The sequence below is a fragment of the Parasteatoda tepidariorum genome, chromosome 2 (genome assembly GCF_982258835.1).
Source record: "Parasteatoda tepidariorum strain Cologne lab strain chromosome 2, Ptep-v5.0, whole genome shotgun sequence".
In the NCBI taxonomy this organism is placed as follows: Eukaryota; Metazoa; Arthropoda; class Arachnida; order Araneae; family Theridiidae; genus Parasteatoda; species Parasteatoda tepidariorum.
Genome location: NC_141756.1, coordinates 93385747 through 93398905, shown reverse-complemented (window position 1 = coordinate 93398905; position 13159 = coordinate 93385747). Strand labels below are relative to the sequence as shown.

The window sequence follows — 13159 nt, the reverse complement described above, 5'->3', positions numbered from 1 at the left end:
ATCACATCCCTGTATACAGAATGAAGTTTACTATTGGCAGAATAGCTATATCAAGATAGAATAAGGTTGATTTAAATGTTAGCAATAATTTTATCACAAAGCACAACAAAGCTTATATATCGGAGCTTAAATTTAATTACACTTGTTTATGCTCTATTAAGTTCAAATTAAGCTCGCATAAACAACCGTTTTATATTGAGACTGTATATGCCTTTTAAAGACAAGGCTAGAAAAATATTCAGAAGCTGAGGATGAATCATCATTCACAAATTAAGAGTAGAAATGGGCCGGGGTAGCCTGGTTGGCAGGGCGCTGGGCCCATGTCCAAGAGTTCGAGGGTTCGAACCCCGCCGGCCGAAAACTCCCCGTGTAGTTAGTGACTGGTGCATGCTAAAATTCTGTCGAGTCGCAAAGTCCTCCATGTTCCCATAACAAATCAACACCTCTGGGGGTACTGGATTGGAGATCGGTGACGTATGATGTGGCAGAAGTCGAATTCTTGGCCATAGATGGCGCCACTGAAAAACAAGTATCTCACACTCTGTCTTAAATTTGCTCGGTTTCACCAACAGGCTTGCCCTTGTGGCAAGTGGCATTAGAACCAACTAACTAAGAGTAGAAATCGTTCTTAAATCGAGGATAAATCCATTTTTTCAAGGTTTTGTTTAGATTTTATAGATAACCATCACGAAAACAAGGTTTATTTGTGATAGACTTTTTTTAACACTTTAACACATTTGATAATTAAGTTTTCAACAAAAAAAAATTGCATTTCAGAGCCAGGACAAAGATAAATCAAAAACAAGGCAAAAAGAAAGTTTGCAGTAAAAGCTAAAAAAGGAAATTTTTTATAGGTTGTTACATTTTACATTTTATTTTACGTATTTATTCAATGTTTAAGAAAACAAGCTTACGATACTAACATTCCTACTACATTATTTGCCTTGTACTTGTAGTATTCATTATATTCATAACAATATCGAATAAAATATTCCTCTCTATCAAAATAAAAAATATTAAAAAAAAAACATTTCTAAACGAAATTCACCAGTTTTGTTAGTTTTTGAAGATTCAATCATAAGATGTTACGTTCAGAGTGTAAGGAAGTAAATATTTGAAGTAAGATTTCTTTTTTCCTGTACATTGAATTTGAAGATAATAATCATAACTCTAACAACCACAATATGCAGAAAAAAATAAGTTCAGCTTTTCACACTTTTTTTTTTTTTTGTAAATTTGAGATAAATCAAGATTATCATTATGAAACATAAAAATATCTGTTTAACATTATTTTTATTTTCAATATTTGAAAAAGTTATAAGAACTATTAATTCTTTATCATACATACTTTATAAGTGAAATTTTGTATATTAATAATGCATAACATGCATGCATTGAGAATTCAAATTTAAAATGTTTCGTTCTTAAAACTTTTAATTACTAAACCCCTAAATGACTGATAACTTAATAATAATCATATGTCCAAAAATAGAATAGTCTTTACTTTGTGGTTATGTAGACTAAAGCAAAAAGAAAAATAAATAAAGCACATATTAAGTAACAGAAACGCATAGCCATACTATAGTTTCAGTTCTCCAAACAAGAACAACAAAACAAAATGGCAGTAGAAAAATAACCAGACAAACATTTACAAATTAATTTGTCCAGCAGATGAAGAGAAACAAGCTTTTCTGAAATCATTCAATTTTCCTTGTTTTAAAAAATTCTAATATTTTAGTAAAATTATCTTTCTAGGATCCTATCCTTTGCTCGAATTTAAAATTATTTTCTAGTTTAATTTCTACATCTCGGGTTCTCTAACATATCTGAGTTTTTTTAATCTTTTCTTTCATTATCTAGTTCAAACCTGTTACTCTTCCTCGATTGGCAAAACCAGTCCTCAGATATTTGGTTACTGATATTTTATGTATAGACATCGAGGTATGCACTTGGTAATAAAACCAAATAATAATTATATAACTAATATATAGTATTATTAGTTATATAACTTCATAGTAGTAGTTGGATAATATATATTATTATATAACATATAGTTGTATAAGATATTATTATAGTTGTATAAGATAGTTTTGTAACATATTTGCTATTTATTTGTTATTTATTTAAGTTGCTTTGCTTTATTATTTTATGAAAAACATAATATAAACCAAAAAGCTACATTAACTTCAACTTAAAAGTATCATAAAGTAGTTTTTGCAATGAATTTTTTGTACAATTATTTTTTTCTAGTTAATAAATGTTCGGTAACTCTACGACATATTACACGAAACACTTAAATACATTATATCATTTAATGATACATTACAGAACACTATTATTTTTCATTTTATTATTTTATGGCCAATTTTTTAAAATTCTTTTTCATGTAAAAGTTAAAAGATATGTCTAATGTGAAACATTTAAATATGTAGGATAAACCAACCAGTGAAGGAACATTTCATATATATTGATTAAAAATGAGAATTTGAAAGTTTTTCTTGAGATTGATTGGTAACAATAGCTTACTGCTAAACAATAGGAAGTCATCTAGCAATGTTTTGGATTACCTGGTCAAATAGACTTCTCCGGAAAAATTTTTAAATTTGTTCTGCAACACCTTGATTTTTTGAAAAAATTATAAGGTGAGTGTTTGTATTTATATGTTTGAAGTGGAACTAATTGCATGTAACATTTTTATTTTTCTCACTGTGAAGAAGAGAATTCAAAATATAGTTATTGAAGTTGCGTTTTATTTTTTTAAGCATCATAGCATAAACAAGTACTGAGATAAGGGGGTGTTTATTCACTGGATCACCAAACGATGAAAAACCAGTGAATGAACAAGTGTTCCTTTACTGGGTTTTTCTAAGTTAAGAAAGAAAAACTTTAATTTTCTTGTACCATTAATGATGTTTCGCATGAAAAGTATGCAAAAAATACAAAAAACAACTTCTAACCAGTGAAGGAACAGGCATTTTCCTTTACTGGGCATAGATTTCCCAGTGAATGAACAATATGTAGTTTTTTCAATTCATGATTACAAAAAAAAGTTAACATTTTGCAAGTATTTATATCTTATAATTTCAAGAATAGGCTTGTTTTTAAATATTTGTACAGCTTATAAATTCATAAAGAGCACTAAAAAATAACCAAAATTAAGTGTTCTTCACTTGGTTTTCTTACTACTTGTTATTTGTACCTCCAAAACTTTAAAACAATATTATGTAAGTTCTCTACAAATTTTTTACATAATTTGCGATTAGTAACAAATATGTTGACACTGTCACTTAACTAAAATTACGAATTTAGAAATTAATATGATTTTTTAAAAGGCAAGCGAAGCTTAAGTGTTCCTTCACTGGTTAGTTTACCCTATACGTTTACAATATTTTCCACCTTACGTAAAGTAATCATAAATTTAGATAACATAAATTGTAATCACATCAAATGAAAAACAAGTACAAAGAATTATATAAAACGCTCTATTTCGCCTTAAAACTAAACAAACAGCTCTTATAACAATACTCAACTTACACTCTATAATAATACTCATGAATGTTTGATAAGAATTGTATGTGTATTATTTATTTAGAATAGTAGAATAATGAAGTGGAGAATAATGTAAATAACGAAACAGAATATGTATAACACTTAGATGATATATTAACTATTAAACTAAACATACAACCTAAATCGTTCTTTTTGCGAAACAATGAGTTATTCATCGAGCAAATAAAAGTGTTTTCATCTACGTATTGCTAAACTGAAACTAAATATGACATTTTAAACATATTTAGTTTTAGTTTAGCAATACGAAGTAATAATATTTCAGGTGCGCTGCATCCTGCATAAAAAAATAATTAATTATTGTGGTATACAATACAAAAACCAATTTAAAAATAAATATTATTAAAAAAAGTCCGTTTAGTTTGACAATAATTATTTTTTCCTTCAGAATTGAATTATATAATTTATAGCTTATCTATAATAATAAAATGAAGAATTTGTCTCTGCGCCTGGTTTCTCTTGTAACTACAGAATCGTATGTGCTAGTGTCCTGAAATTTAGACAGTGAATAGTATGGATAATTTTAGCCACTGATCCTAAACATTCATTCAAAAAATTTCTATTAGATCGTTACTTGACGTTTGAAAAATGGAGATTCTTTATTGGCTTAGAAATCGCATGCAGAATCGCTTAGAAACTGTAGACGAACCTATTTTTTTCTAATATTTTATAAATGATATCAGTGGCATTTGCTAGCTTATAGCTATCATTAAAAAATGAGTTTTTTTGCACATTAAGATTTAATTACCTTCCTGATTATTTCGGATAAACTTAACCATTTACCTGAACCTGGTGATATAAACGGACTACGTCAATAAATGAGTATTCCTAAAGTTATATATAACAACGTGTTTATTTTGTTTATAGATATGCTTTATAAAAGTCAAGCATCACTGGCTGCGGTCAGTATGCGGGTGGGTGACCACTTTGATCAGCTTGCGATGGGCCCGAAGGTGTGCAGTATTGGTCCTCGTTAAACAGTTCTACCGTAAAGTGCTCAGCTTCACGTGCAAGTCCTCGGGCTACCGAAGCGAAGGCGTTATTACCTCTGCAGAGATTCAAAATTGTGATGGCATATCTTAGGATAATCGTCAGGGATGCTTCCCAGACCGTCGCCAATAGCCCATTGTGCAGCTCTAGTGCGTCGTAAATAAATTACGATTACAGCTTTATAAAGGTGACTCTAAAGAACTAAATAATTTAAAATCGAAGATTTTTGAAATAAAAATAAATAAGTTATGTACTGAAAAACAAAATTAATGGGTAAATAATATGAATTCATTTAGGAAAAAAACGTAAACATTTGCCATACGATTATTGGCGTTAATCATACTGATATAAATAAGAAATAAGCTAAGCACTTAAAACCAAAATCAATAAAGTAATAGTTGTAATTCGTTTAAGAAAACTAAAAAAAAAATTAAATTATTGTAGGCCAATGATGCTTAATTAGTTTTTCCTAATAGCACTACTGGTATTGTGGTAATTGATGCTGTTTTAATAGTTTCATATGTTATAGTATAGGTGTAATTTATTATTATATTAGTTTACTGGTCCCTGTGAAAATTGCTTCAGTACTGAAAAGTTTTATTATAGATACTGTAGAAAGAGTCACTTGTACTTTATTTGACAAATTCAGAAGATAAAAATTTTTTAAACATTACTTTAAGAAAATCTTTTTAAAAAAATCTGATGGTTAGAGTTGTTAGTTATAAAACTTACACTTTTGACAACCGGGTCCAGAACGAAGTTTTGACCAAACAGCAGCTCCAGCGAACGCCAAGAAGCAGCAAAGTGCAACAGCAATTAGCAAACTTGGTCCAATCCATGATGTATCAGCTTTATCACCAGCTGAGTTTCTTTGCCGGATAACTAAATGAACATATTTTATGATAGATTAATCAATAAATTTTTCATAACTACAGGGTGCTCCGTAATGACCACCATGTCCAGAAACTGTCGACCATTTTATTAATTATCATACAGCAACATTTTATAGTAGGGTGATCTGATCGTAGTGCATTAGAAGTTGAAAACGAACAAATGTTCAAATTCTACTTACAGATAATGGGAAAAACGGGTAAATGAAAGCTTGGTTTATATTTAAAAAAAATTCAATCTTTTTGATGGAGTATGTTACATATAAAGGGTGAAGATTAGTCATTTGAAAATACTGTTGACTTAGATGGCATTTTCAGACGGATGAAAAAAGAATTTTTTATTCAATCAAACTAATTTTAAAGCATGATTATGATTCGTGTTTCAACTGTCTCTCCTCTAAAGATGGCTATCATAGCAATAATTTTGTTTTAGCCAACAGATTATATCCAGGATATAATAAAAATATTAAGATGGTTGACAATTTAAGAATATAAATAAAGAATAGTAAATTAGACGGAAGGTTTTCAAAAATGTATAGCAGGAAAGCTGTAATTAAAAATAAAAAGTTTTTGGTTTTAGTTTAAAAGCTTTTGACAGACGGCACTGCAGATAGTAAGCATGTAAATCAAACAAATTGATTGAAAATCACGTCACAATTTTCGGAAATCTTTTAAAGAATCAATATCATATTAAAATATTGTGAAAAATCTACTATCTATCGAAACCACAACTCTTAATACTACATGATGTGATATTATATTTAATAAGTTTTATCTAGAGGTTTGTTATCTGCACCAATCATCTTTCGAAAAAAAAAGAACTGAAACTGTGAACTTTGAGAACTCTAATATCTTTATATACTGTTCCATGAGTCAGCTGCAAGATTTTTTCTTACCTAATCTACTTTCTCGTTTTGAGTTCCCATTTCTCGGGGCAGAAACTGAACTGAGTGGAATAAATAAATCAATAGTCATTTACACCATTCTTATTGGATAATTCATATTTGTCTCCCAATAGAAACGTATTCCTATTGGTTGCCATCTGTAACTGATAGATCATTGATGAATTACCAATTAAAAAGTAAGTGATGTCAACTTAGACATCTCTATGTTTAAAATTTGAGAACCATCGTTCTAATTTAGAACATATTAGCCAAATCTATACAAATGTATTAGGCACTATCGAATTATTGAGAACATTTATAGCTGCATTAAATAAAATGGAATCAAAAATTAACAGGCTTGGATATTTGGATATAAAATTAACTGTCGAGCTACTGAGTAAAGTTTCTACAAAATTCCAATGCAGCTGGTAACTGTACTTCTCCATTAACAAACAGAAAAAAAACGGAAAATCAATTAAGTCCTATAACGTTTCAACCTAAGCTCGATAACGGCAAATAAAAGAGTATAATCCAAGTAAAAAAATAAACAATCGGTCGATATGTTCCCTTTAGTTAATGCAGACGCAAACAATCGTATTTTGAGATGCAGGTTCCATAAAGTGTCGTTAAAGTTTCTTCTGTTCTAAACTTCGTTTCATATTTTCTAAATGATTAGCACTCTTTTCAGACATTTCAGTCAATTTAAAATTTAAGTTGAAAAATAATAAATGAATTAGCGATTATAATATTACATGTATTATAATGTAGAAAAGACCTAAAGTTGGCAACAGTCAGTGCAATTAAACATCCCAAAGTCATTTCAAATATTTAATCATTTAGAATATTTTATGAACATAAACTGATTGGTTTGAATAAAAAGATTATGTTACATAACACTAAATTTTAATTTTTTTTTGTTTTTCATTTCTTCTTTCTCTTTATTTTACCCCGTCTAAACAATAAACAAAAAAAGCAACGAAATTACCAAACTTAAAAAAAGTTAACATGAATAACAAATATATTTTATACGTCACGAATAAAACCTCTAAGTGAGAATATCTCACAAAATAGTACATTTGTTTTTGAAAAAAAAACATAAAAATCTTTATATGCAGTAAAACATCAGTGACACGTTATTATTAACAGAAAAATCATCCTCAAATCGAATAAGAAATGGAAAACAATATATTTAAGATATATTTTTATGATCTAAAACAAGGTGAGAATACGTTAAGAAACAAAAAGAATGAAAAGCTAAGCCACAATGTTATGCAGGATCTTTCAAATATACTTATGTACAAACTTTGTCAATGGGTTGGGTTAATCATAAGAATTGAGAATCGCCCATCAACTTTTTTCTCAGAAATGTCATAATTTCTGTGCCACTAGAAGTGCCTTCCCATTTCATTTTTTTTTTTACAATTTGGCTGTTCATGCGCATTTGAAAATTTAATTTTCTAAATTATTTAATTTTTATAATGATTATTTTCAAAAAGATCCAAAAATAGTTGTTTTATCGTAATTAAAAAATTTGGGGAGCACAAACCTTGAATCAGCAAATATTTCTTTTATTTCCAATGAGCTGCGCAATCGGTCTTGCCGATGAGCAGACCTAGTGCGTTTTCCAGAGGCGGTATCCACTCGTTCAGGACCACCACAATGGGTGAGATATCGTTGGTCATGATAATTTGGACGTCTAGTTTCTGCCATACTAGATGGCAGCACCGAGACTCTATTTGGATGCTAAAGAGCACTAGAAATTTAATTTTGCCAGAAATGCCAAGAGACGATAGGGCACTCCAGGGATCTTTTACATGCCGCATAATCATACGACACGGCCGCTGAGGATTTTCTGCATCCCGAAAATCCGGTGTCTCGGTCGGGGATCGAACCCGCAGACTTGGGCTCCGAAGGCCGACGGCAAACCAACCCAGCCATGAATCAGCAAATATTTAATTTAATATAAACAGCTGTTTCAAAGCTTGTTTGAATGCAATTTTGTACAGTAAACGCAAAATAATAGTAATTTAAATACGTGTAGGTTCGTAATTCTCAATCCTTATGTCATGTCTTATCTTCTCCGAATGCTTGTACATGAAATTCTCAAACAACATGTGTTGTTGTTGCTAATTACCATCTGGTCTGACGGGGTCAGACCAGATCAATGAATCCGTTGATATTGAGAAAATCCGAAACCAGAATGGGAGAGGAATGAATATCGTTCCAGTCCAGCCCTAAACAGATCAAGATGTGCTCAGGTGATGCCTGGTTTTGTTGGCATTTAGGGCAAAGAGGAAAGATCTTTTGATTTGCAGAAAATGTGAGACTTTTCAACAACATGTGTACAAATACGTATTCAAAATTTTCATAAATTCATTTTTTTTCTATATGTAAATACAATACAAAATATCAAAAAAGGAAAAACAATCGTTACCTCGTTCTTCCATTGGCGTTCGCAAAGTACGCGTGCGCACCATTACAGGCTTGCTTTTTCCAATATGATTTACGGCGTACACAACAAACAGAAATTCGGTATTTGGAGTCAACCCCATCACTATGAAATACGGTATATAGCTGCTGGTTTGATTGAAAACTACGTGACTGCTGTATTCCGATATTTCCAAGTTGTATTTTAGGTCAGGATCTTGTCTTGGTCCTTTCACACACGTTATTGTGACTGAAGACATCGTAATGTTGACAGAAGTGCAGTTTTTTAATGTTTCTGGTGGTCCTGAAAAACATTTATTAGAAATAATTTAATTCCCCTTTTTTAATTATTTTTGTGGTTGTTTGTTAAATAAATGAATGAAATAATTACGTAGTATGTCGTAACGTTTTACATTTCTACGAAAATCAATTCAATATTTTGGTTTAATAATCTTTAAAGAATAATTTATCAAAAATGTTTTTTTTCGACATTTTTTCAAAAATTTAGCTGTGTTGTTCCCTTTTAACATTAGAACGACTTGACATTTTTGTCTACCTAGCACAAGAACGACTAAAATGTTTTACTAGTGAGCTGGTTAGTGAAAGAAAATTTATATAATAATGAAATTTATATTTATCAGTTAAACTTTAATTGAAACCAATGTACCATTACTATGTATGAAACTAATGTACCATTAATGCTGATGAATTAGTTAAATAATTTACTGTTTCTGACCTATTAAATTCATATACATTCTCTACACTATTTTGAATGTTTTTCGTACAGTTTTCTTTCATAAACTTTGCTCTGATAGAATAAATAATGTCATGATGTTTCCATAAATCTTAATTGTTTAAATATTCTAAATAAAAACTTTTTTTTGCATAAATTAAGTCTAAGGCCATAGTTTTTTTCATTAAAATAAAAGCAATAATAGAGATAATAATACTAGAGTTACATGGAATGCTTAATCATACTTTAAATTCTCATACACGCACTCAACATATTTTAAGCAAAAAATAATGATACATTGAGATAGATTATTATATGAAAATATATTGTTCCGATATATAACGAATAATATATATTATTATACGAAAAATGTTGTTTTAGTATAAACTAGTAGGTCATATAATAAAGTAGGCTTTACAATAAAATAAAGAAAAAATTCAGCCAAAATAAAAATTAAAAAAAAAAACAATTTTCATACAGTTAACCATGAATAATTTACGATAAGTTGTAAAGAATGAATTTTATTAAGGAAAATAACCAAAGAAAACTCATAAACAAGATCTAATGCATAATTATAATCCATCACTTTTGAAAAAAACTGTAGCTCAATTTTAGAAAAGTTTTTCAAAGTTTGTATATGATTCATGGATGGATTGGATCTTGTCATTTCTTTAATAGTGTTATTGCACAATACACTTATTTCCGTCACAGATAAATGAGTCTGTTAAATCAGGTACTTTAAAATCCATTTCCTTTTTTTCACTATTGGAAATGTGCTTCTGATTCTTTCTTGAGATTTATTTAGACATTTTAATGGTTTCAGACGCACTTATAATTTTTTTCTATTCCTGGAATGATAATTTACTCCGTTTTTCAATATTACTGGTGGTGTTGTTGAAAAAGCAGGTGTCTATTTGGAACGGCTTATAACTGCTGCTGATGTACAAACAGAATGACAGGGAACAATAATACTGCGAAGTATATTTGAATGTGTATGTACAGTGGACGAAATAAAAAACGGGCCACCTAGAAAAACTTTTGATCTAATGATCGGATCTTCACGTCTTCTTAAGTCTTCACGTCTTAATTCAATTTCAAAGATTCAAAGGGGAACCTCAAATATGTTAATTAATTAGTGCAGACGATAATTTAAGTTACAAATTCAGCCAAAAAAGTGCACTTTCTCTGAATAAACATACCGATTTTTTTTTGATGGATTTGGATTTCTGAACCTCAAAATATAGGGGGTAGCCGCAATCTGGGAGGCTTGGACCCCTTAATATTAATCTTACTTTTTGCTTATTTCACCATTCTCGAAAACATTTTAAGCGAATTAAATAATTTTTGCATACAATTCTATATAACAATTATAAAATTCATTTAGCCAAACATAGTTCCATGCAAAACAACTCTTAGTAAGTATTTACTATTTCTTATTAGTTTATTTTATATGAATCGAAAAAAATTTTAATTGTAAGGGATAAAATTTTTTTACACAATTTTAAAGAATGCATTTTTTGCATGGCAAAAGGTGAGCAAAATCGGACAAATGCTTCCTGAGAAATGAAACTTTAAAAGTACGAATTTTTAAATCTCGATTTCTCAGAAACTATTCGACCAATTTCGCTCATATTTTGCATTTTGCCATTTAAAATCACATTGTTTAAAATGACTTCAAAAATTTATAACTTATAATTCAAAATGTTTTCGACTATTATTAAACAAAAAATTAAAAAACAATAAATATATACTGAAAGTTATATTTTGTATGGAATATACTGGATGAGCAAATTTTATAATTGTGTGCAAAAATAAAATTAACATTAAGGTTCCAAATTTTAGACCACTCTGCTGACCAAACTATTTGGACCACTTTTTCCGGATTGCAGCTGATTTGAGGAGTCAGAAATCCGTATCCATCGAAACAAAGGTAAGCTTATTCAGAAAACGAATATTTTTATGTCGTAACTTAAAATGTCGCCTGCATTAAAAAATTAACATATTTGAGGTCACCTCCTCAATATGGTTCACATTAAGATTGAGCCCAAGAGAGTGATGATCCGAACATTAGATGAAAAGTTCGTTTTTTATTTCGCTTTTTTTTTCGTTCGTTTTTTATTTTGCGCACTGTACATTATAGATAATATGAGCAAAGTGGCTCTTTGAAACATGTAAAGACTTCGATAGAGACAAAAATGTGATAAATTATTTTCGAAAATGATGGATTGAGTCCATACATTAGATATTGTTTATGCGAAACTTTTTACTTTTTGTTTATAAGAATCTTTCTTACCTATTCTCCACGATAAAATTTAAATTTAAAACTTATCGTAAATTTTCATGGTTAACTGAATATATATTCTATATTCCATGTTACCTGAATATATATTCTAACTACCCTTTTCCTTTATTGTATTGTATGCCCAACTAATTTATAATAAGGAAAGATGAAAACTTGTTTTTTTTTCCTATTTCGTTCTCAAAATTTCTGGCTCAAAATGTGCTGAATGCCTCTATGAGATTTTTAGACATGCTTAAACTTTTCTTGTATCTCTATTATTAGTACTACTATTTCGATCTAAGAAGAACTATCACCATCTATGCAAGACCTTCCTTATATAAAAATCTTCAAGAAAAATATTTTTTCACGCAGACATCGAAAATGCACCTAATTATGAAAATAACACGATTATGCGTTATAGATTTTAAACTAACAAGGCATATTTAGTTAGGCACTAATGTACACTTTCGATCTTTTGCTAAAACATAATGTAGTAGTTTGAATAAGTTGTCTGAAACAGCAAAAAAAGGAGAAACTTCAAGCAAAATATTTTTCGCTTTGCCCTTAAGATAATACCAATACTTGAGAAGAAAAAATATAATATGCATTGACTTTGAAATAGCGGTTGCTCTATTTAATTACTAAATGTTCCATTAAAAGTAATTAAATAATATTTTAAAGGATTTGTATCATATAGATATAAAATAATTAAGAATATTTAATTTATTAATGCCATTAATTTTGTAAAATGAAAGATGCTTTTAAGCAACCCATTTAGTTCAGTAATCAAATTACAGATATATTAGCAAACTCTGGAAAGCTAAATTAAAGAAATTCGATTACCTTAAGTTATAGAACGATGGATTAATGCAATTAATCGCATTAGTACTAAAATTATAACTTTATAAAATTCTGTATAAGCATTGAATGTTCCCAGTTATCTAGTTATAATAACGAAATAACTTTATGGAAGATTTATGCAACTTAATAAATAAATCCGCTTCCATACTTTAAGAACATTTGAATAAGTTAATGAAAAATATAATCTTTAGCATTTTGATACCTAAAAATAAAGTGGTTGTCTTTTATATATTTTAATTTTATTAGTTTTAATTGAAACAATACTTTATATCTCTCGTAATTTAAATGTCGAGCTTTAAAATTCAGTTTCGTAACTTAAAAATAAATGTTTTCATTCTAATTGTTCTGTTATCAAATACTACTTATTAATCCTATCTTAGTTTTAACGGAAATTCTAGTTCTCAGAACTATAGTTTTCATTACTACAAAACTGAAAAGTAAATTTAATCGAATAAATGGCTTTTCTGCCGGTATTGTGATAAAAATTAACCAATTTTACCACATTTACTAAATTTTATCAAAAATC

The 13159-nt window shown here is 29.1% G+C and overlaps 1 protein-coding gene across 1 annotated transcript in view; it reads right to left on the bottom strand.

Annotated features, from left to right (window-relative positions):
• The window catches only part of LOC107440764 (adhesion molecule nephrin-like), a 213430-nt gene that overhangs the window by 23659 nt on the left and 176612 nt on the right, over positions 1 to 13159 (bottom strand). Inside the window, exons 9-10 of the mRNA XM_043044524.3 lie at positions 8766 to 9062; positions 5290 to 5439 (exon numbers count right to left, since the gene is read on the bottom strand). Coding sequence (XP_042900458.1) covers positions 5290 to 5439; positions 8766 to 9062 — 447 coding nt within the window. The remainder of the gene's footprint in view (positions 1 to 5289; positions 5440 to 8765; positions 9063 to 13159) is intronic.